This window comes from Sander lucioperca, chromosome 4 (genome assembly GCF_008315115.2).
Source record: "Sander lucioperca isolate FBNREF2018 chromosome 4, SLUC_FBN_1.2, whole genome shotgun sequence".
NCBI classification, from domain to species: Eukaryota; Metazoa; Chordata; class Actinopteri; order Perciformes; family Percidae; genus Sander; species Sander lucioperca.
The window spans coordinates 10,636,609-10,661,815 of record NC_050176.1 but is presented as its reverse complement, the minus strand read 5'-3'; the positions used below and the strand labels follow the sequence as shown (position 1 = coordinate 10,661,815).

Here is a 25,207-nt window from a genome sequence, read left to right as displayed (position 1 = left end):
GCTGCACTGAAAACTTTTTTTAAACAATAGATTGACCAACATCTGTCTTCAGCTCCAGCATCTCTGACCCACATGGCTGCCCTCTTCTGCTCCTGCAGGATTCTGGAGGATTAATATGTTTCTCTCTCACACACCCACACACGTACACACGCAGGCACGCATGCTAGGCACGCACACGCACACGCACACGCACACGCACACACACACACACACGCACACGCACACGCACACACACACACACACACACACACACACACACACGCGCACGCACATACACACACGCACACACTCAACATTTTCCTTTGCCATGAGCCACTGCCTTGTTTCAAAACTTAATTTCAGGAACATCCTGGAACAATAAAACTCACCTCCCACTGACATTTCAAGACACTCCCAACACTGATGTTTTCACTGAACATAGTGACATAGTGTGTCATTGAGATAAGCAAGCACAAACCTCTCACCAAAGTTTCATCATATTAGGCCAACACTTGAGCACAATCTGTCGGGGCACAAAATATTGGCTTAGTATCAAGGTTGCGAGAGATTGGCCCAGGTTTGTCCACTGCCCACATAACCCACTCCATCACCGGCTGTGACTCAGTCATTCATGAGAATTACTGAAGAGTGCATCATTTCAGACTATGCCATGTTAGCTCTTGTCCCTTTGTGAAATCTAAACAAGAAATTACTGTAAGACTCCCATGTGAATGGCCTAATTGCCCCTATCAGCAGACTTGTAAACATTGTTTAATGACTGTGGCCATAGTTTGTACACTGTGGATGATACATTTTCCGTAAGGATTATATAAGGTTGCATGGTCATTACTAGTATTTTTTCAACAACATGTATGTACTGTACATCCATCATGTTACCACCTTTCCTCTTAAAGCTGGATTTCCTATGCAGTAGCCACTGTACCTATGGCGAAGGCTACACAGTGGCTGCCGTGGGATGGGTGGGGGGCTATGGAGATACAACATGGAGGCCACAAGAACTGTAAATGGTCTGCTCGTCTTTCTGTTTGACCAGTAGCGATAGTTGATGGTAAAGACAACATTAAGGAAGCTGAAGAAAGTCTCTTTTTAGTAACACACGTCTCTGCTGCAAAGCTTCTGCTTACCACGATCCCTGTTCTGTCATATGGCAAATGAACAGCAGTGGAGTCCTATCAATAATTAGACACAGATGATACCGCCTTATCATCTATGATACATCTGTTCAGGGTGAAATTTGACGCTGTATTATAAGTCAAAACCTACATCTATCTACAGTAGGAAAGCTGTTAACCTCTTGCATCCATCACCCATAAACTCGGCTTTCTCCATGCAGTTTGTCTGTGTTTGACATATGCTGTCATGGTTTTCCAGACCATTTCCCTTCATATACTTTAGTATAACATTTGTGTTGCTGTTTTTTTTAATCAATGCTACTGAAAATTAGGACCGGCAGTTTGGACCTTTTTTTATACTCAGATTCAGAGTGTATCTGATATCAAAGTGCTGATAAATACTGGTAGTTGGCAATAAAACTGAAATGAACCATCTTTCTTTTCATCTAATTTTCACCAAATGTTGATGACGATTTTGTGTACCCTCCGCTTTACTAAATCAGTGTAATTTATTTCCAGTAAAGCATCTGTACTATATGCCACCTTGCTGTGATGGCTAGATATTCATTGCCACATGGACACTCTAAACTCTAAAATGATCTGTGTTTCTGATCTGAAACACAGATCAGAATGTCAACCCCCCCTTTCATTTTGGTTGGTTTTGTCAGTGAAGTCTTAACATGTCGTGTTTCTCACTTTGTCATCTGACCTATCCAGAACTGACGAGCTGGATGCGGCCACTTAATCACAGCTGGGATTCTAGTGTTGTTTATTTTCTGTTCTCGTGTCTTTCCTCCTCTGCGCCTCTCTATACACCACTTCATCCCTCCCACAGAGCAGCCTTATCAAGAAGCAGCGGTTCCTCGTAATCAAGGCAGTGTGTTATCAAGATAAAATGAGTCCCTCATTCTAATTGATAGCTGTGTGGGAAGGAAGGGAGAGGTGGGGGGGGATATGGCGCCAGCAATAAGGGATGCATAACCTTTGCGTCTCTCAAACAATCAAACTCTTCCCTGAGTCAGTTGGTTGAGGTGGCAGCTTGGGGAGTTACAGTCAATATGAGGAAGAAGAAAAACAAGAAATTGAAAGTCAAACCTCCACATCCTTTGCTCCCTCTGTCACTGATTGGAGGAGGTTAGATGAAGACAGACAATATGAGTCACCAGCCCAGCCCCTACCTCCGCTCCTCTGAGTGATTTGTAAAGAATGGTATAGAAAGAGGAAATGTCAAAGCCCAGCTGAATGTCAGCATGCCTGCTAAACCCACCACCAGCTTCAGTGTACTGCATCACATCAGCTTAAACCACATGACTACAAACACTACAGCAATGGTCTGCGTAATAAATATATACATTCTGTTCACAAAAACACTGTGTGAATGGTTTTATTCAATGACATTTTAGACCCGCAGTAGGTTGCATGAGACACCAATATTTTTTGTCAGGTTAAAAATTGCTAATGATGTATTAATACTGTTGATAATTTCATTTTAATTAAATAAAGTCCAATAGGTAGCATTTTCTTGCAGATCGTAACTTTTGTCATGGTGTTACTTTGGTCATGTATATGCATGCATGTTCATTGTGTACAGTAGGTCCTGCTGTGTATAGCCAAATAAAAAAACGGCCACACAAACTGTCTTTAACCTTATAGAAACATTCACCTTAAAAGAAAAATCCACCCTAACGTGTGCGAGCGTGCGTGCGTGCGTGCGTGCGTGCGTGCGTGCAATCTGCAAGGTCCCACTGAGTTTAATTCCAGCTGAGTGGATTTGGCTTTGTGCCTCCCACACAGGTGATGAGAGGAGAGGATGGGGAAGTGTGTGTGTGTGTGTGTGTGTGTGTGTGTGTGTGTGTGTGGTGGGGGGGAATGCATCTGGACAAAAGGGGATGAGAGAAGAGGGTGGAAGTAAAACAGAGAAAGAGAGACAGAGGGTGAGTGGGGGACCGACAGACAGCCAGACAGAGCTGTGGGTGCAGAAGTGACTCTTAAATTCCGGTCTTACATAAAAAAAATCCCTTATATCACTGCAGCTACACAGGGGAGGTTTTCTGGCATGCCTTCTCATGAAGGTCACATACTATTTGTTTTAATGATAAGCCACAGTCCTATTGACAAATCTATTGTGTATAGATTGTGAAGGAAAACCCCATTGTAAGGTAAAACCCCGGCTGGTTTTTTGCAGCCACAAACAAAATAAAATATCTCTGCAGACACTTTTTTGTTTTCAAGATGTTACATCTTTTTCTATTTCATTTATATTCGAAGTGTTGTATTTGCTGTATTATATATTTTTTATTTTTTTCTTCACTGTACAATTCTGCACTACTATCCCCCTCGGTAAGATTCATCCTGTACTGGACTGGGTGGTGGGCCACATTAATGTCTGAAATACAAACTCATCAGTCTTGTTTACTGTAAACTGTCAGGAACTTGTGGCGCTGATATGACTTGTATTGTACTGTATTTGCTGAGTCTAGTGTTTCATTGTAAAAACCGCAACATGCTTTGTAATCTCAGGTGATCACGTGCCAAATAATTTATAATTTAGACTGTACAACTAGATGTATGATGTTGTTTCATCTGAAGGCTACAATCATCTCACTGCTTGCATACTTTCACCTTTGAAACACACACACAGCTGCAGTTACAAGTATTCAATTGTCTACAGGAATGTTTTTGAGCTTGCGAGAGAGCGTACTTCCTTGAACAACAAAGGCCGGTTTCCCAGGCATCAGCAAATGCTCAATAGAAGCTGAAGGCTGTTTTGCCTATAAATCAGTTTGATTTTTCTTTTGTCAATTGACAAAGCAAAGGTATGGAATAAGGAAACTGGCACTCTTTCTGGAAGCTTTACAAAGCTTCTTGAAACCATATATCTCTAACCCTGTGTCTTAGTAAAACTCCTGGGACTTTTGCAATTTTTTTGTTTTTTTACATTGTTTCCTGTATCCCATATTAAATTTCAACAATTGTGTATCTCATAATCATATCCACGGACAAAGGTAAACTGAGACAAATTCACAGCCACAGTGGCTGGAGTCCTCTGCAGTGCACATGATGTTAAAAGCCTTTAGTCTCCCCCCTCCTGCACTCATACAACCCAGATTATTTTGTTCTTTATGCAGAAAAGCTTGATGTACACAATCATGCTAAGTGCATGTGGGGATTTATTCTGCAGGGGCTCTGAAGTTGATGATCCATTGTCTGACTCACCGCCAAAGGCTTAAAGTGATATTTATTGCCTCCTCAAAGTAACATTAACACCCTCAGAAAGGCAAACACCAATTACATTTTCAGTGCCGCCCCAACGTTTATTTGTCTTCTGGCTTCCTTCCTTGTTCTCCTCTGTGACCCACTGTACTCAAGCGGAAGTAAAGACAGATTACAATATAGTGACATATATGTAAAGTATATTTATAGACACTAAAATTTGTTAGAGAGCAAAGAGGGAGGCAAGGCTCCACGATGTAATAAAATAATGCAGGGTAGGCAGACAGAAGGGTGACCGTATGTGAACACTCTAAACGTGTTCATACTCCCAACTTTTTCAACTAATAAATTACAGAGACTGTTTTCAAGTTACATTTCTGCCCAGATCTTCCACTTCTTCCACTTCCTGCTCATCCTGCTGGTCATGTGAACCAATGTAGCACAAAAAAGACTGTACCGCCATAATGTACTTTTCTTACTGTCAACAAATCCTACAAACAAACTACCGTAAAACCAACAATGCATTAATCCAGCTCTCACTACTTTCTGACTTCATCCTCGTCACAAGCCCATTTGCACCAACATTTTGTGAATCTTATAAACAGGTCACAAATATATAATTTTAAAGATTCCAAATGGATTCCTAAAATAGCTGGGCACTGTAGTTTTCAGTAAATCTTGCCCCAATAAGAGTAAATGGTGCATTTGTTAGGGACTATTTTCAGCAGAGGAATAATAGATATTTTGTGCTCTGGTGAATATTTATGGCAACAGGAATAGGACTGACTTGATTTAAACCACAGTTCCCATGTTCATAGTAATGAAGGAATGTGTCAGTGAAGTCTACGGCACAGAGGAATGCATGATATCAGGCTTTGGATAAACAGACAATACTTGTTAGTTAGAATAATCAATTCATTGTTGGTTTTGGTCTTTTCATTCTATTTGTTGACAATAAAAAATCCAGCATATCAACAGTCTTATCCTTTAACCCCCCTGACTGCTTGTATCGTCTTGGAACAAAAACTACCCATCGACTGGCATTTCAAGACACATTCTGTAACTCTGCTCTCAACGGGAATAAAGCTCAGTGCTGCCAACAAAGTGTCAGTAATGCAACACATTTTAGTGGCAAAAAGCCAATAGCCTTGTTGATAAGCCAAAACAGGAAATCACTTTACTACTGACCTATTTTGTGTGGTGATGTATTACTTTTTCACCACATTTCTGTTAAATCTTTGCTGTAAATAACTGTCTAATTTCTGAGTAAGGAGCATAGGGAACACAGAGTACTAAATGCAGTGATATATTGGGTTTATGAGCAGCTCTGGTGGGAAACAGTACACTGAGCAGCTTCCAGATATGGATGTTTAAAAGTGTAAATGTGAGGAGCATGTAGTCGGCTTTCCATTGGATTGTCATCTGTCATGATAGCTTTCACAGATCTACATGCATACTTTTACTTATGTTATTTTAAGAGATGTGATACACATGGGCTCTTCTATAAAACACCTCTACGATAACCAAGCCAGCACAGTACAGTACACAATGTAATTCGGTTTTCCATGGAGTTACAGCATCTTGTCAACTGGAAATGCTGTCTGTGTTGTGGAACATCTGGACACACAATAACAGCATGGGTAAAAGAAATAACCAGGTGTGTACGTTTTTCTTCATAGTTTACACGTCACAGAGCAGCACGGCAATGCCTTGAGCTCTACGGTGAATTCCCATGGCGCTCTCACTTCCGCGACATAAACAGGGCAAGCCACATTTATTATCACCTGTCTATCAACTATTTTTATGCAATGACCCAGAGTGACTTTTCTTTCCAACAATAACTGGGGTCAGTTAATGGGTGATTTGCCTTTTTAATCTGCCAAACACACTCTCTCTCTCTCTCTCTCTCTCTCTCTCTCTCTCTCTCTCGCTCTCCCTGTCTTGCCTAAGAGATTGGCTTGCCTCGAAGAGTCTTGACATGACGATGAGCAGTGGGTGGAAATCGTAGTGTGTGTGTGTGTGTGTGTGTGTGTGTGTGTGTGTGTGTGTGCGCGCGTGCGCGTGCGTGTGTGTGTGTGTGTGTTCTGCATGTGTCATCTGGGCCATCATATCATGACTTGAACTCAGGAATACCAAACATTCCTGTTTCACACTGAATTTGGCAGCCACAGGTTGACTGCTGCATTGGATGTGATTGTGTGGTTACTCACAATGCTGACGCTTGTTATTGCTGTCTCTGCTCATAAAAAAAAAAAAGCATGTGACTACATGTCATCAGCATTCCCTGATATACTTATGTACTTATACTTACTTATACTTGTGTTACGTGCTTAATTTACTTAACATTACTTGTTTTTCTCCATATTGTAATTGTGTGACTGCTATTTGTATCTACCCTGTACCAATGTTGCCAGACTGGGTTGTTTTTCAGTAAAAAGGGTTTGGGGCATGTTGTGATAATTTGGGCTACTTTTTGTACTTGAGTGGTTTCCACAAACAAAAAGTGTATTCCAATAAGTCGGCCCCTCCTCTCATCCGAACAGTATGACTCAGATTGACAAGGCACTGAGTTCAGTAGGCTCATCTCATTTCACTCTATTACTACTAAGTAACATTTTATTTTATGACTATTGATTTATCATTATGATTAGTTTGGCTAATTATACAATAAAACAGAAGACTGAGGCGATATGACATGTTTAGCAACACACACACGCAAGTATATCATATTATATATCATAGATGTAAATAGATGGTAAAAATAGTATATACATTATCTGTTTGGGCTGTTATTTTGTATTCTTATCCAAATTGAGGAAATGAGAGATTGCACCCTCTGAAACTAAATAGTGATTTAATTGATTAGTGATTTTGGACGGTATAAATGAAATGGACTTGACAGTAAATTCACACTGTACTTTATATTCTTTAACCTTCATTGACACTTCAATAAACACTGTGTTAACACATTTCCCATGCTATACACTACTTGGTGTATTAGTTTCTTGTGATGATTTTCTGTTTAAGTCTGTGGGGGATGTTACCAGAAATGACTGCTGTTATTACAATAAATGTACTAGGAGTTATGAATTGTAGCTCTGCACTGAAACTTTCTTTGAGTCATTTTTGGTACCCGAGTGGAATTCCAACCTGCTGTACTCAGTGGTCAGCTGAGGTGAGATGAGTAATGTGGGCTTTATTAGGAAACAGTATCATCATCTGGCGTCTCAGTCAGCAAATCAGGAAGCACCTGTGCAGCTGAGGGGGAGGGAGGGAGGGGGGGTACATGTCCCAGTGAAGGCGACCTATTGTGTTTTGGTGCTTTTTATAAGTTATGTGGAAAAAGGGACATTCTGGACAGGAAGTGACTTGACGCACTTGCATACCGTACTAATGCAGTTTGGCCAACAGTAATTGTCTGGTTTGAATAAAAAGTCTTGTGACAGGAGTTACATGCAGCACAAAAACCGACACATAAAGATGGCTGCGGTATAAACTACTCTATCAGCAAATAATGTAAACAAGAAACATGCAGAATAAATCTTTTACATAAAGGTAAATAAATCCACATAAATTTGTTTAACACCTTCAACAAAAACTTGTTTCTTTTTCTTTTTTTGCAAACGACTTCGCATCAAAATACAAGAACATTCCAGTGAAGTTCAAAAGCAGGAACTATTTTGTAAATAGTGCACTATACAGTAAATGGTTGGAGTTACCCCTAAGAATAAACGATCAACCATTTTGGATGTGTTCAACAATGAAACATATGAAATATATGAGGCAGAGACTGGCAGGAGGCTCAATAGACCAGACTATAAGCCATAAGACTTGAGGTGCTGTTTCTGTAAATCTTTGACAAAGTAGAAAACAGGAAATTGATCAACTTGCTATTTGGAAGTGGACAAATCAGGTTAACGGCAAACAGGTACTAAAACTAAACTGCAACATTTCACCATATTAAAATGCTTGGAAAGAATAAACATACTGCTGACATCTAAAAGTGTAACATTCTCTTGCATTCATCCTCCTTTGTGGACATTCTCAAACCCTCCGTCCAACCTGCTGTTATTGTTTTTCCCTTGGGGAGTGAGAGCACTAATCTCATGGTAGGTTGATGAGAACAGTATAGCAGGTGAAAATAACTGTCAGTGATCTTGTGATTTAGATGAAATCATTATGTTCAGCTCTACTCTGGCTCTGCTTCATCCCACAGGATGTGTTTTTTTAATTTGTTGTGGTTAGTCTTGTGTGTTTTTCCTCTTTTATGTTGTGTTTATTCATATTTTAATGTCTTTTATTCAGCGTTGGTTGACAACAATAGCACAGGCACATGACACTGCAATTTCCATGCTTTTACAGATCAATTGAACCTCGAACTCGGAACAAAAAAAATTCTAATTACCTGTTGCACTTGTGACTCGATGACATCACCACACAGAGGACACACTTTGTAATACTGCGTTAGACACGGCCGACACAACAGTCCTAATAGCCGACCAGCTGACTACAGGGCTGTGTAACCAGGATTGTGTCTGGCTGAAAAATGGCCTGCCTGCTTCCTAAATATATTAGTGATACTACAGAGCCACTGATATACTGAGGCAATCCTGTTAGAGAGATGTGTATTGGCTCAAACAATTGATGTGAAAGTAAGGGAGTAGAAGGAGGGAAGATCTTGTTTATCTGGCTCGTCTGGGTTAAGTGTTGTTATTTACAGCTGACACTAACAAACCCCGTAATGAAATGAGGGCTCAAAAACGGAAGGTGGGCCTCCCCACTCATCAGCCATGATGTCACAAGCCCAGATTAGACTGGACCATATGGCACACTGCCTGTTGTCCCTCTTATCCTCAGCATCCATCCAGGCATCTCTCCATCCAACATCTATCTATCTATCTATCTATCTATCTATCTATCTATCTATCTATCTATCTATCTATCTACCTACCTATCTTTCTATCTACCTACCTATCTATCTATCTACCTATGTATCTATCTACCTATCTACCTACCTACCTACCTACCTACCTATCTATCTATCTACCTACCTACCTATCTATCTGTCTGTCTATTCAACAGTCTCTTTTTTTCAGCCAATCACAGACAGGCAGCTTGCCAGGCACAGCACCACATGTAGAGTCCTTTCTTCCATTACAGTATTGAATGGTCTCTCTCTCTGTTTTGCACTTATTGTTCCCACGCATTCCTGCAGCAGACACAACATGATGTAACACATTTGTTGGATTAATTTCACCAAAGAGGCTTTCAGGGCCTCTTGTTTGTGCTATGTATAGGCTACATTTTAAGCGTGGCTTGGCCCTTGAACCTTGAGCTTCTGTCACACTCTGGGTGGGAAACTCTACCCATAAAACAAAAATGATTTACAAACAGTATGTAATGGCTCAGAGATTCACATTATTGTCAAATTATCTAATTCCAGGAGCAACTTTATTGGCTGCTTCAGTGAGTTCAATTACTGTCGATATACAGTATATTGACATTTTAGGAAAATATGCTTATTCGCTTTTATGCTGAAAGTTAGATGAAAAGATTGATGGATTAATGCCACTCTCCTTGCTCTTTTGGGTAGCAATATAGTCCAAGTATGACATACAGTAAATTCTTAATGGTTTCAGTTGGATTGTAAGGGCTAACGTTACATATTTAAATCCAAACATCAAACAGAACCCAAACACAGTCCAGAGCTGTGTGTTATTACGTAATGACCTCATGTGAGTGCATGCAGTGTGACATTTAAACCTGTTAATTCATTTTGGGGGATTAGGCTTACATGCTGAGGGATATAAGGCAGGTTCACTGGGCTGAACATGGGACTGAGCGGAAGTTGCTTTTGTCGGCTGCTTGTTGTCCAGCTACTGAGCTCCTCCTTCTCCTTAAAAGTCCCCACATTACTAAGTACATGGAAGATTATTTATAAGTAGCCTAAACAAAAGAAATTTGGGGATTTACCGTACAGTGTGTTTAACTGACTATTGAGTTTATAGTGAGCTATGTGATATAATATGGCATTTTTTATTCTATAACGGCAATAAAAAACAGCAATATTTTTTGAAGACCTGCAGAGTGTCATGAAGGCTCTATGTGTTATTACAATAATTTCCTGTAATATCACATTACAGTTTTTCTCATTCGCTTTGGTGCATTTCTCACATCACTATTTACATTTGCACAACAGTTAGTTCAACCTCCACAACATTTAGTCATTTGTGCACATCATAGTAGCAGTTTCTCATTCCTTTCAACAAATTGCAAATGTTTTTGGACATGCATCAATTGCTTTCATACAACTCTCTGCTGTTTTATAACATTATCATTTGCTTATGCCATGTCAGTCAAAATTAACTGTGAATGCTGAATAGTCATTCCATATAAAACTAATAGTCCTCATTTCATTGCTTGAGTCATTACATACAAAAATGTTGAACTAGTTGTCAAAATCTGTCAAGCAAATTTTACAAATTTTTTTAAATCTTTTTTTTTTCCTGAAAATGTCTCCTAAATTGAACAATTTCTCTCAGGTGAATCTCAGCTTTCACTGATGAGAAGGGGTGTGTGAAGCATTAGTTGCAACCAATGATAAGCCACTTCTCTACAATCACTGTCAGAGCTGAATCCCATAAACCCCCACTTTACAAGCATATATGAACCAAGCAGGACATAGTGTGTACCATTTCTACAATACTGTGACACAGAAATGGAAGGTCAGCCTTGTGGAAGAGGGGTGAGGGTGTGGGGAGGAAGGGGACAAAATAGGGGAAGAGGAAGAAGAGGCCAAGTACATAGGCGGATCCCTGATGAAATCAGGGCTACAATTGTGGATCATGTTGTCAATCACGGCCTCACAATGGCTGAGGCTGGTCATAGGGTGCAGCCAAATGTTGGGAGAACCACTGTAAATTCAATTATTCAAACATTTCGTCGGGAGAACAGGTGTGTATAAATGGACAGTAATTCAGCACTAAACAATCTGCACTGCACTACTGTCATTGTGTCATACATGAAGCTTGCAGTGGGATAATAACTTGTCACTGTACATTTTACATTTAGACGTACAGCTTTACTGCATCACACATTTAGTGTATTGTAGTGTACAGTAGTGTTACAGTAAAGATTTGCCATATTTACTGTAATTTTACTCTGCACCACACAGGATTGCAAGACAACCTTGCAGAGGTGGTATTTTTACTCCACAACAAGAGGAAGCCATTTGTGCAATGGTGATTGCAAACAATGCCATAAGGTTGAGAGAGATACAAAGTGCTGTTATAGAGGATGACAACATCTTTGGGAATATTGAATCTGTTTCAGTCGCTACAATTGACAGAGCGCTCAGGAGGAATGAAATGCGCATGAAACAATTGTACAATGTGCCATTTGAACGGAACAGCGACAGAGTGAAGGAGATCCGTCACCAGTATGTACAGGTAAAACATGTATGTGTTCTATGCATAGTCTAATGTTCAGTGCTGTAAACTGTTTACTTTGTGTAGTGTCATGCACTACACTTACATGACAGTTCTGTGTATGTGTATTCACAGTGCATACTGTACAATATGCTGTCCAAAATGCATTATGTTACACAGGAAAAGTTGTTATAGTTTTTCTCACTCCCTCTTCTGTAATAAAGCATGTACTGGAGCTGGAGGCCAGGGAACCGCTGCACATATTCATATACCTTGATGAGGCGGGTTTCAATCTGGCAAAAGGTAGAAGATGTGGAAGGAATCGCATTGGACAGAGAACAACCATTGATGTCCCAGGCCAACGAGGAGGGAATATTACTATGTGTGCTGCCATCTCAGAAAACGGCGTCCTCACCCATATCCCCCGTCTTGGTCCGTACAACACACAACATCTGCTGACTTTTTTTAGACACTCTTTACAGGGACATAATCCCTGAGAATGAGAGGGGTCTAACTGGAGACCATCTGAATGAATCCAATAGAGGAGTTTTTCTCTTCCTGGAGGTGGAAGGTATATGACCGGCATCCACATACCCAAATGGCCCTGCTAGCGGCCATGGATACAGCATGTGATGACATCACAGCAGAGTCCTGCAGAGGGTGGATTCGCCACTCGAGGAGATACTTTCCTCGCTGCATCGCAAGAGATGATATTCGCTGTGATGTAGATGAAAATATGTGGCCAGACAGAGAGGAACGTCTGGATGTTCATGAATGATTACAGTACTATATATGTTGTATGTTCAGTTCAAATATGTACTTCAATATTGTTTACCGAAGAGACAGTTTTGAGAACTGCATTAACTGTTGTGCAAATGTAAATAGTGATGTGAGAAATGCACCAAAGCGACTGAGAAAAACTGTAATATTATTCTTTAATGTTCCCCCATAGGTGCGTATACAAGCCTACGTGTTTGTTTGTGTTTGTGTAAATTGTGTTTTTGTGGATGATAATGACTATATGTATAAAGTATGTGACTATACCCCCCCCCCCCCTTTTTTTGCATCAGGGCTAAAACAATCGATTGATTGACTGTCTGAACATTCATCAGCAACTATTCGTAATAATTAATTCATTGTTTAATGCTGAACATTTCCTACTTTCCATCTTATTAACTGGGACGATTTGCAGCTTTTCTCTGTTTTTATATAATTCAAAATTGGTTACCTTTGGGTTTTGGAGTTGGACAAAACAATACATTTGAAGCATTTTTCATTTTCTGACATTTGCAGTCCAAATGAATAATCATCAGTTACTGTAATTGAGAATCAGCAGATGAATTAATAATAAAAACAAAGGTCACTGTTGCCATCCTTTTTCACATAATATTGTATTGTATCCATATGGTAACACCTCCTTTAGGTAATGCCTATATGTTTGTGTTTGTGTTGTATTCTTCATCATTCATAGCCTAGTAGGCTATCTTTTACTGTGTTTGTTTCCTATACAGATTTGTGATTGTGGCTGTGATGTTTAATATCCTTTCAAACCACTGCATCCTTGTTTTAGTCAAGAGGATGTAGGCCTACCGTATTGTTTGGATTTCTTTCAATTCGCTGTAGTCACTCTGGTTTGTCCACAAATGTTCGCTGAACACAGCGTGGAAGCTGAAAATGAAAGGACCGGTGTAGCCTATGTGCTGGATGCACGGTGAGTAGGCTGGTTGAATCAAACACACTGCAGTGGGGTTTTTATTTACCAGGACCGGGGGCGGAGTCACAGTCCAGTCATAGATGTAGGAGGGTTTTTTGCTGCGATCACACCTCGCCGGTGTCCATATATGGTTCCTGACGTCACGCGCCGGAGGTGCCATTCACATAAAACTGATCTGCCGGAATCCCCTTTCAGGACACGTACAGACGCGCACGGGACTCCTCGCTCACCCGTATCCGCAGTTCAGAAGTAATCCAGTTTAATTCTTTAGGCAATAATAACAACTCCGAGGAGTCAAAATGAAAATCTCCAGCATAGACTGCCGGCGTCTGAGGAAAATCATCAGGAAGGAGTGTGGAAGCTGCCTTATTGTGGATTGCAGACCTTATCTTTCATTCACGAACTCCAATATCAAAGGCTCTGTCAATGTAAATCTCAACTCAGTGGTGGTCCGGAGATCTCGAGGAGGGCTGGTTCCTCTGCAGTTTGTCATCCCGGATGAGAGATCCCTGCTTCGGCTTCGGGAGGGGAGCATATCGGCAATCATAGCTCTGGATGACCGGACGTCCCACTGGCAAAAACTGAAGAAGGACAGTGTAGCACAAATAGTAATAAATACTCTTTCTCAACTAGCGAGTGGGGCAAACGTCTGTTTCCTGAAAGGTGAGAGATTTTTTTAATCCAGAAACTATCAATTTGCCTATAGTTGTTTCAAGAATAGATTATAATTGTAAGAAAGCCATTTAGGCTACAGTTTCAATATTTCATGTTAGCCTTTTGTTAAATAAATTAAACAGTTGTTTTGGGATAAACATTTAGTTAGCGTATGTCTCTGTAGTTCATGCACCACAAAGGTAAAAGTAGTGGCCGAGACTATTCTTAATTAGGCCTAAATAAATTATTGTCCATTTGTCTGTCAGAGCTAAGCCTATTTCCTCGTCGGTCACTATATTTACTACTAACCCTATAGGCCGAACCCATGTTTTTATATTTTATTTTACTTGTCCTTATAATCCAGAGAGGCCTATAGTTAAGACCAAGTCATGTTTCTCTTATTATCCTTCTCGCCTGTGTTGTTGAGAGCAGCCTACATTTTTCTCTCACTTCTTGGAGAGACAAATGTCCTGCGTGCGTCAACGGAGCGGATGAGTCAGTGCGAGAGAAACGCAGGCAAATTGGTGGTGCAATGACTTTCACTGATAAAAGGAAAAAGAAAAGGTAATCCCATCGGAACATTAGGCTTCTTTAGCTAAATAAAAGCATCGGGTGTGTGATAATGTGTTGAAACACATCCATTTCCGTCTGTCACCTCTGCGTCCTCAGGATGTTGCCCTAAAAGGATTACCGGTCTTTCCACTGGCTCCTGTAATTAATTAGGCGCCTATAATCAGGTTGTAAAGGTTATAATCCACTGCTAAGACATTTTTCATAAACGCTGCCATTTTACAAGATGTGTAGCTCGTGTGTGTTGGGGGTAGAGGCAGAATTATTTATCATAGTATGTGCTCATGTTTTTCTTTTTAAACCCTTTTTCTCAGGCGGATACGAGAACTTCCACTCTCAATACCCTGAACTTTGCACTGAGGTGAAAACCATCGACCAGGCCGAAACTGAAACCGAGAAACGAGTCAACATCCTCAGCGAGAAGCTTTCTCACCGCAAACCAGATTACGATCAGGTATGGAAACACCCTTTACTAAACTTCCTAGGCCACACAGGGCATACATCCACTGACAGTTGTATTTTTAACCTTATCCAAAAAAGAAACAAAACAAAAAAACACATCCAAGCCCTGAGAGACTTATATTTGGCATCAGTCCATCAATACATTTTCTCAACCAATGGTATTCTCTGACCTTCATGCTCCCCAGCCATCTCATATTTGGCTCAAAAAGGGAGAGACCACTAAACGATGCCCAGCTGACAACAGGACACCCCATAGAGAAAAGCACTCTTTCATCTCTGACCTTTCTTCTATCTCCTCCACTGCCCAAATAGAAAGCATGTGGCTTCTTCACATCTCAAAGAACACTATATTGTGTCTGGTTGACATATTGGGGGTTATTTAACTTAATGGTTTACATAATAGGGGAAACCCATTAGTCCAGCTGCATGCATTCATGTGTGTTTTGTCTGCAGATGAACATAATATTCTGCCCTGCAGCATATTGGGCTGACAGGTGTTTGGATGTTGTGGCTTGGACTATTTTCTCAGGGGTGGATTATGGGTGAATTAAAGCAGATGAATCAAGATCTGGGGGTCTTGTAAGGCGTTGTATATTCTAGTCCTTATCTACATGAACTCACATCTGTTTTTTTTTCTCCTCCCTCTCCCTCTCAGGGTAAACCTGTAGAGATCCTGCCTTTCCTCTACCTCGGTAGTGCCTACCACGCCTCCAGACAGGACTATCTCAGCGACCTTCACATCACGGCCTTGCTCAATGTGTCGCGCAGGGACCTGCAGCCGGCCAAGGGTCACTATGACTACAAGTGGATCCCAGTGGAGGACAACAACATGGCCGACATCAGCTCCCACTTCCAGGAGGCCATAGATTTTATTGGTGAGTTGAACGGAATAAACGTTGTGCCTGGCTCTCCTTTTATGGGGTGTAGCTCTTTAACTACTATTGATCAACAAGGGTTTGCACTCAAACGTTTGTGTCTGAATCTGTATCCTAAAAAGTCACATTGCTCAATACTCTAAATAGTTTCATCACTCAAATTGGAAAGGGAAATAAATACTCCACCAAAATGGAGTCTTTTCCTGGAACATCAACTACTGTATATTTATAGTGCAACATCACCCTAAGGAGTCTCCTATACATAGGTGTGTTTATTCTTGAAATGCGTCTTAAAATAAGTCTTTGTCGCTGCCTCTCACCAGCTGCCATTCACAAGAAGGCTTTAAGAAACCAAGCTGTAATCAGTTTAACTTGATCGCCTGCCTTCAATCCCCAACCAGCATATCCAGCCAGCTTGCTTTTATTCAGGATTTGCTCACTTCCCCCGTCCCCGTCCGACCTCCCTGCCTCCCCCCGTCTTTACTTGAAAAAGACGAAATGCCGTCATCACCTTCCAGGCCTAATCTCGGTGGCTTACTCTGCCGGGTGTGGCCAGTAAGTGTGACAACTGGGTGAGCTGTCCGTGTTTAGTAATGGTGGGGTGGAGGAGGTTGGGGGCTGACTGACACACACACACACACGCACGCACGCACGCACACACGCACACACTCACGCACGCACGCACGCACACACACACACACACACACACACACACACACACACACACACACACACACACACACACACACACACACACACACACACACAGTTGTTTATGATGGTTGGGTGGAAGACAAAAACCAGCTGACATAATGAGAAAGCATAGTTGTTGGTTGCTTGCAGGTGGGAATCATTGATGAACCTGAGGGCAGCCGGGCAGTGAATGTGTTACAGAGGAAGAGAGAGTGTGTGGGAGAGGAGAGGGGTGCTGGATAATAGCAGCAGCAGCAGCAGCAAAAGGTGTACATAATGTGCTGGTGGCTATTTATAGCCAGGCATAACTAAGGACAAAGCTCACCCACAAGCAGCTTGGCTGACCGAAATTGGGTGGCTATTGTTGGTATTGTGCATTGTTTGTGGATGCAGCGTACATTCAGGGTGTCTTTGTGTAAGCCCGTCTATTATTAAATAAGGCCGAAAATTGTTCCAGGGTCAGATTTAGCCTACATTTAGATAGGGCCACCAAAATTGATCAACCATCCCAAGTGATTAGAAACACGGTGCACACAAATAATCACCGAGCTGCAGCTAGGCCCCAAATGGAAATCAATCACCAATCAAAAACCCTTCTGATCTGGTGACTGGTCAGGAAGGAGATGATACATATTATTGAGCCACTGCTGCCATCACTCCTTTTTTCACCCCACCATCCTCCACTCCAGATGGGAAGTTCATGATTCATTCATGTGGTTTATCGAGAAGCTGTCAGAAATCATTGCTGTTCCCCCTGCCGTGGCTCTGAGGACCAGACAGAAGTGGCCCTCAGTGTTTTTATTGTGTAGAGAGAGACACACACACAAACGTCTAGGTGTCTGCAGTGGCTCCATGGAAGTGTGTGTAGGTCAGATCGAATTTACACACGAGACAGACAGAAGGAGACGTGTAGGTGTTTGCAGTAGTTCTAGAAATTAACGCAATCTTGAAATGTGTCGTGAGTGACACTTGACAGAAAGTAGATTTTTGTGTGGGCATTAGAACATACAGATGAGTGTGTAGGAGTGCTGCAGCTCTAAATTAGAACATAACTCTGTGCCACAGCGAGCTCTGCACCCAGCACCCCCACAGCAGTGGAGGAGAAAGAAAGTCTCACGTACAGCTGCACTCTGTGACTCAGACAAGCCTCACAAGTGTCTGAAACTGGTTTAAGATGTGTATCCCTACAGATGAAGTATACTGACAAGTCTCCTGTTGGTCCATTACATCCTGCTGCTGCTGCTGTATATGTATGTGTGATTGAGAAAAAAAACTAGATGGATGTGCAAAAAAGTGTTTGCATTAATTAGTGAGTGGGAGTAAGAAGTAGGCAATAATTACACCGTTAAAATTATTAAATTGATTTTTCATTTGTTATAATTCACTGTTTAAAACTCCCTGTTGATTAATTGGAACCTCTCCACAACATAACTTGACTTTAAAAAAATAACAATTACAGACAGAAACAAAACAAAAAAAATAAAACATGAGAGCCTCTTTTTTGAAATGGAAAAAAATGTTTCCTTTAATACTTAAACAAGATCATGATCACATAAGAAAGAAAAAGTGTGGCCCCATCTCACCACAGATCATTAACGTTGGCTTGTTCCATTCTTCTTGTCCTTCCAGATCACGTGAAGCAATCAGGGGGAAAGGTTCTGGTCCACTGCGAAGCAGGCATCTCCCGTTCGCCAACCATCTGTTTGGCCTACATCATGAGGACGCAGCACTTGCGGCTGGATGCAGCCTTTGACATCATCAAGCAGCGCCGGGCAGTCATCTCACCCAACTTCAGTTTCATGGGTCAGCTGCTGCAGTTTGAGTCAGAGGTCCTCTCCATGGCCCCAGCTCATGCCGCCACACCCGAACCTGCCACACCCTGCACCCCGGAGTCCGCCTCCTTTTTTGCCAACGACTTCAACACCACCTTCAACACCAAAAACTTTGAGCCATCTGTGTTCACCCTCCCTACCTCTTGCCTGCAGTCCCCGGTCCACCACCAGTTCAAACTGAGCCCAATAACGGCACTGCCTTAAAAGGAACTGTGACTGCTTGTAGTCTTACTTGAAAAAATAAAGATTAATGCTCTCTGTGTGCCTGGTGGTGAAACCGGCAGTTAGACAGAAACAGTCAAGATCGTAGTATTCAGTCCGTGGGACTCGAGGCCTATGAAAACAATAGGCTACAAACACTCGCTGTGCTGTTTTCCTGTCTTCAGAACTGCTATGATGAAAAAACACAGCACAGTGATAAACTGCAATATACATGCCTTAGGTTGTTATTGTGATGTATGCCTATTCACAAATACAGTCAGGCATTTAAACCTAATTTATTTGAAAAATTACAGTTTTTTTCAATAATGTGGATGTTAATATGTGTTTAATAAATGTTTTCACCACACGATGAAGTTGTTGTCATGTAATCATTTTTTAGTGGTAGTTGATAGGTCTATAACTGAGAAGTCAAATGGGAGTCATTTAGGACTATTCCCTCAAACAACAAGACAGAGGAAAAATCATTGAGTGCGTTACATGCGCATACGTATCCTGTTCTTGAGCCTTATCCTGGTTTAGATCTTATTTGACATATGATTTTTTACATGGAACATGAGAAACCTGGTTATTCATATCCCTGTATACAAAATCCTAACAGTATCCAGGTTTCTGATCATCTGTGTGCAGTTGTGTCTTGATTTCTCAACATTTCAGTGACTTCAGACACCTGGATAATAAAAAACAGACCTGTTTTCAGTTTTGTGACGATGCATTTTCTAGCTAATCCAGGAGGGTCTTTATATTGTTAATTATTTTTTTTTATAAGTAGGCTAGTAGAATGTTATCAACCATTAAAGGAACATTTAATCAGTTCAACTTCAGTTTATCAGAAAAAAATAAAAATCACCAAATTAATAAAAAAAAGTCAGTACAATAAGTTGCATAAAATGGAAATACACAAGTAAAGTATACTAAATTACTGAAGTAGGCTAGGCCTACTTCGAGAGTAGCACGTAAACACTCAATACTACTTTAAGACATATCAATTACAGTATACATTCTGACAGGACACAAGCCTAAATACAGCAGAAGAGGCAACAGTGACACCTGCAGTGACTAATTTGGCCTTTATATCTTAAAATAAGCAGCATTGCTTATAAAGGTCAGACTACACGTCTAGATTCTTCATCATCAAGTGCAACCTACACACTTTTAATGAAAACGTGTGCACAAATGAGAAACAGTCACAGGTAAAAAAAATAATCTGTCGTAATTCCCATTTGAAGCAGAGTGACGTTCTGCTTTCTAAGGAAACATACAATATTTCGATTGGGGATTATCAATTAATCTTTGTCGAGATTGGTTTCTACTTGATCAGCGCTATCGACTCTTTCGGTCTTTGGCGCCTAGAAGACAGGCAGCTAGACTATACCAGCTTTACAAATAGGGAAGTAAGTAGATAACAAACGTGTCCAATCTGTAATTACGCACAAACACATACGACCAACGTTTGAAGATACTTTATAAATAAATATGGTATTTTTCTATTTATAATTCCGTTTAATTTGTTTTCACTACCAAACATCATTAGTATATGTTTATTGCTACAACCCTGTTTTCACATAATGGTATGATCCATTTTATCCCGCCCCCGCCGCCATTTTCCATGTTATTCTCTTCTGCCACACCAATTTTGAATGCATCAATTTCTAATAATTTGTTAAATTTGGGTTATTAAATTCCTGGCTTCTCCAGTTTAGTGAAGTGGGGGAGCTTATCTCCAAATTCAGACAAGGAGACGCCCTGTTTAGACAGCCATGTACATCAAACAGGTAAGCTAACGACACTTGTGTGTATTGCCGACTCTCCCTGGCCTCTTAACGTTATTCCACTAGCTAGCTACATGGTTGTGCTCGATATACCGAGGGTTTGCACACAGTTTAACGTTAATTTGGTTGCAGAGATATGCAAAATCACACCAACGACGGCGATACATCAAATAGCTATCTTGCTAATGCTAGCTATGGCTGCCTGGATTAATCTAGCTATAGTTGGAATTGCCCGCCCCCCTTTCCCAGGATGCTAAGCTAACGCTACAAGGCTAAAACATTAGGTTAGCGGAGTGGTCGCTGTTCTATTAATGTTGCACGATACCACATAGCTAGCTAGCTAGCAGTCGATTTCATCATATGTTAACATGAGCGTTGATAGTTTTGTGGTTGTCTACCGTATGGTTTATCTTGTTAGCAAGCTTGCAAACTCATAGGCGTTTGAATGAAAACTGGCCCATACAGTAGCCGACAGGCAAGGCCCTGTTGGAAATCGTGCCCCGTTTATGATGCATTTGATGCTGCGCTGAGCACCAAACTTATATCGGTAGTGCGAGGTAGCGTTAGTAATATTGCTGCATTCAGGAATAGTTCCTGGATTGCTACTGAAGTCACTTTACATAACTTTGTCTAGCTAACGTCACAGTATGTTGTTCATGTTAAGTAAGTGGATGTTGTGCTCACGGTGGTCTCTGGGTTCTGGTGCAGGTCATCATCCAGGGGTTCCGAAGTTACAGGGACCAAACTGTGGTAGACCCGTTTAGTCCAAAGCACAATGTCATCGGTGAGTAACGTTATGTGCTCACCTCAACTTTCTCTTTGTATGATACTGCATTTTTTTAATAATATATGTATGTTGGTGTAAGGGGATTTACTTTTGAATGAAGGCACTTACATAAGTTCCTAGACCAAAATGTTGTTGTAGTGTATTTATGTCACCATTTTGTTATGTTTTTTTTGTCTGTTACAGTTGGAAGAAATGGGTCAGGAAAAAGTAACTTTTTCTATGGTATGTCTGCCTTAATGAATTACACCATACAGCAGTCAAACATTTTTCCCTTCTGTGTAGCTATTTCTTGTAGTCTCAAACTGTGGCTCCGCTCTGCTTTCTTAGCTATCCAGTTTGTGCTCAGTGATGAGTTCAGCCACCTGCGACCTGAACAGCGCCTGGCCCTGCTCCATGTAAGTTCAGACACGTTACATATCCCAGCTACTGTTTTGAAAATGGCTCTGTGACAGTGGTTTTGTAAAAATGTCTTGTTAGACATGCAAACGTCAAAAGCTTCCTAATAACTAGTGGATTATTCTTCATAGGATTAGTTGCATTTCTGTTAAAATGTGAAGTATTGTAGAATATTGAAACACAATGGGGAAACAGCTTTTTACATACAAGGCTATTGATGAATGTAACCATTTAATATTATGTTTTTCCTTCCTTCCCTGTCACTGTAGGAGGGAACTGGTCCTCGTGTCATTTCGGCTTTTGTGGAGATTATATTTGACAACTCTGACAACCGGCTGCCGGTAGGAATGGCAATCATTTCATATTGATCTATTACTGTAATTGCAGGCATACTGATTGATTTGTTTCTACTTTGATGCTCTTGAAACCTTCCAGTAAGCCATGTCTTCTCTGTCTACATGTGATACATACTTGGTTGTTTTAATTGTTCGAGCCAGTATGAGCTAAAGCTAGAGGTGTAATGGCATGCTGTCTGGATTGGCCAATGTAAGCTTAAATGTGCATATCTTTGTATGTCCAGTTTATTCAGTTTGGCTGATAGTAAAATTTACATTTTAGTGTACAACACTGCCACTGTCAAATAAACCACAGAATTTTAAAAACGCTTTTAAGATCAACTTAGCAACTTAACCCATTTTACACCTGCATTTGTACCAAGACTCTTAAAATGTACATCATACATGTAGCAAAGGTACCATATATTGGCATCACTTTTAAAAGAACTTTTCACAACATCCTAACGTCCAGGCTACCAGTGGAAGTGGTACATTATCACTATACTATTTTGAGTTCATATTGAACTGTCTCCCTAAATTGCTGACAACTGCTATGACCACTGATTGTAGTGACACTGCTTCCAGTACACACAGTGCTTATTATTCGGATGATGAAGGCCGGATGTTTGCACCACTCTAGAAATCCAAAGATTGCCGCCTGGTAATACTGTGACATAACCAGCCAATTCTGCTGATGTGTGTGATACTCCTCTTGACCAGTGATAACTGTCTCTTCCTCCAGATTGACAAAGAGGAAGTCTCCCTTCGCCGCGTCATTGGTGCAAAGAAGGACCAGTACTTCTTAGACAAGAAGATGGTGACGTAAGTATTGCTGTGGATGGACTGTCCATTTAATCGAAGAAAATGACAACTCCTGTGTATTCACTTGTTTGCGTCTGTGATTCTTGCAGTAAGAATGATGTCATGAACCTTCTGGAGAGTGCTGGCTTCTCCCGCAGTAACCCTTACTACATCGTCAAGCAGGGAAAGGTGAGGAAGGAGTGGGTGCCAACCTCACACTTGTTTAAGACATAATGGCTTATTTTTCAGTGTTGTGTAATGCATTGCAGTATTTAAGCAGGTCTGTAAAAAGTGTACCAACTGTACTTAGCTGAATATCTTGGCCAATATCAGCTGATTTAAGAGTTTTTGTTAAAATCAGAAATCAACATCTGCTAAATTTAAATACAATTTATAATCTTTAAAATCTTAGCACTACATTGAACAGCAGGATGTTCCATCTCACAAGTTATTTCAATGTTTAATGCAGATCAATCAAATGGCCACAGCACCCGACTCCCAGCGTCTGAAGCTGCTGAGAGAGGTGGCTGGGACACGGGTGTACGATGAGCGCAAAGAGGAGAGTATTTCTCTCATGAAGGAGACGGGTAAAAGCTTCTTATCATCACTGTCTCATAGACTGTCATGCTTTTACAATTCCTACTACACATTAGTCACCATTACATTATCACTTGTATCAAAAAGATTCCAGTTCCAGAAAATTCAACATGTAGTTAATAGTCACATTTAAACAACAACAACAACCTCATGAAGTGTGTGTTCCTCAGAGGGGAAGCGAGAGAAGATCAATGAGCTGTTGAAGTACATTGAGGAGCGGCTGCACACCCTGGAGGATGAGAAGGAGGAGCTGGCTCAGTACCAGAAGTGGGACAAGATGAGAAGAGCCCTGGAGTACACCATCTACAACCAGGAGCTGAATGAAACCCGTGCCAAACTTGATGAGGTAACAAACTCAAGAAAAACTAATTATGTACGGTGTGTATATACAGTAAAAGAACATGAACATGATTCTGTATTTTTGTATATGTAATATCAAGAAAAAAAATTGATATTACATATACAAAAATACAGAATCTTAGTTTGGCTATGAATGGTTATCAGCATTTGTTTAAGACGGGTATAGAGCCATTTGAAAGTTGACTGTAGAAAAAAGAGGGATCCTTGTTTAAATACAAATGAATGCAAGAATCGACCAGTCACTGTGGCCTGTTATCCAAAGGATGAGTTTCCTCCTTTGTTGCATACAGCCAGACTAACCAGACTTCTTATTTTTTTTTCCAGCTGTCCAGCAAGCGAGAGACCTGTGGAGACAAATCCAGACAGCTGCGTGATGCTCAACAAGATGCCAGAGACAAAGTAGAGGTAAAGAATTCCACCTTGCAGAAGAAGTGTTGATATCTTGGATTAGGTTGGGTGAGAATAAACGTTGTAATTATCATCACAGCATTATTTCCAAAAAGGAGTCCAATATATTGGTAATATATGATAATTACGCGGCCTACGTAGCTTCTCTGACTAAAAAAACCTAAACAACGCTGTGTGTACATCAGGGCAATGTTTATTTTAATTTCAGAACATGCACTGCATCGGTGCAAAATGTAAAAAATAAAATAAAATGCACTGCAACAATTGTTTTCACAAGCAGCAATTATCCATCAGACTATTAAATTAAGCAAAAAAAAACACCGTGGTCTCCACATTCTTGATCGGCAGAAACGATTTTTGCTTGTTTGGGATCCGACTGGCCAGCGTATTTGAAAAAGTTAAGCAAACTTTGTTGTCTTTTTGACATTTTTCAATCTAAACCAGTACAAGCGCTTGTGTCACTTGAAGTGCAGTGCCGCGCTGTTGAAGTGCCGATCTCCTCCCTCCATCCCTCTCCCCCCTCTGTCTTACCCTGAAAATTCACCTCAAAACGCATCGAAAATACAAACAGAAGATTTTTGTGGAACTTCAATGGGGAATAAAGACTAACAAGACAGATAACAACATTGAACACTACACAAACAGTAATTTTTTTCATTTAGGCGATTCATTTTTCATAGTGACACAGGAGGTGCCGGATCCAATAAACAAAGGTTCCGGATCCAACGTCGGAGGTGCCGGAACATGTTCCGGCGTGTTCCGGCTCAAATTAAGCCCTGCGTATATACACATGCAGCTGGCGCTGATTTGACTGGATCTGAACGCTCCTGTACGGCGCTAATGGGATCTCCGTTTGCAGTCAGGCTGTACCGGACCCTCCCGGTGACCATGCTGCACCGGGGAACTGGCAACGCAGCGAGAAACCAGTTTCATAACCTGTAAAAACGCTTCGTAGTAGCGTTAAATATTTTCCAGTGCAT

The 25,207-nt window shown here is 40.9% G+C and overlaps 2 protein-coding genes across 3 annotated transcripts in view; both read left to right on the top strand.

Moving 5' to 3' along the window:
- The first annotated feature begins 13,642 nt into the window (after positions 1–13,642).
- Positions 13,643–18,943, top strand: dusp5 (dual specificity phosphatase 5). The gene is made up of 4 exons (XM_031289374.2): positions 13,643–14,129; positions 15,005–15,144; positions 15,808–16,027; positions 18,350–18,943. The coding sequence occupies exons 1-4, from the start codon at positions 13,766–13,768 to the stop codon at positions 18,754–18,756; spliced, it is 1,131 nt and encodes a 376-aa protein (XP_031145234.1). The 5' UTR covers positions 13,643–13,765; the 3' UTR covers positions 18,757–18,943.
- A 1,390-nt stretch (positions 18,944–20,333) lies between these two features.
- Positions 20,334–25,207, top strand: part of smc3 (structural maintenance of chromosomes 3) — a 32,973-nt gene continuing 28,099 nt past the window's right edge. The window contains exons 1-10 of one of the 2 annotated variants that reach the window (XM_031289318.2): positions 20,335–20,546; positions 21,252–21,327; positions 21,514–21,552; positions 21,658–21,725; positions 21,996–22,067; positions 22,804–22,883; positions 22,973–23,051; positions 23,332–23,449; positions 23,630–23,805; positions 24,144–24,224. In XM_031289318.2, coding sequence (XP_031145178.2) covers positions 20,532–20,546; positions 21,252–21,327; positions 21,514–21,552; positions 21,658–21,725; positions 21,996–22,067; positions 22,804–22,883; positions 22,973–23,051; positions 23,332–23,449; positions 23,630–23,805; positions 24,144–24,224 — 804 coding nt within the window. In that variant the 5' untranslated portion in view covers positions 20,335–20,531. Of the gene's footprint in view, positions 20,547–21,251; positions 21,328–21,513; positions 21,726–21,995; positions 22,068–22,803; positions 22,884–22,972; positions 23,052–23,331; positions 23,450–23,629; positions 23,806–24,143; positions 24,225–25,207 lie in introns of both variants that reach the window. The other variant, XM_036000407.1, reaches the window with a different exon arrangement.

Coding starts and splice junctions, on each gene's coding strand:
- dusp5 (XM_031289374.2), top strand. CDS start 13,766: ATGAAAATCTCCAGCATAGACTGCCGGCGTCTGAGGAAAATCATCAGG. Junction 14,130..15,004: donor AAACGTCTGTTTCCTGAAAG/GTGAGAGATTTT, acceptor CCTTTTTCTCAG/GCGGATACGAGAACTTCCAC. Junction 16,028..18,349: donor GGAGGCCATAGATTTTATTG/GTGAGTTGAACG, acceptor TTGTCCTTCCAG/ATCACGTGAAGCAATCAGGG.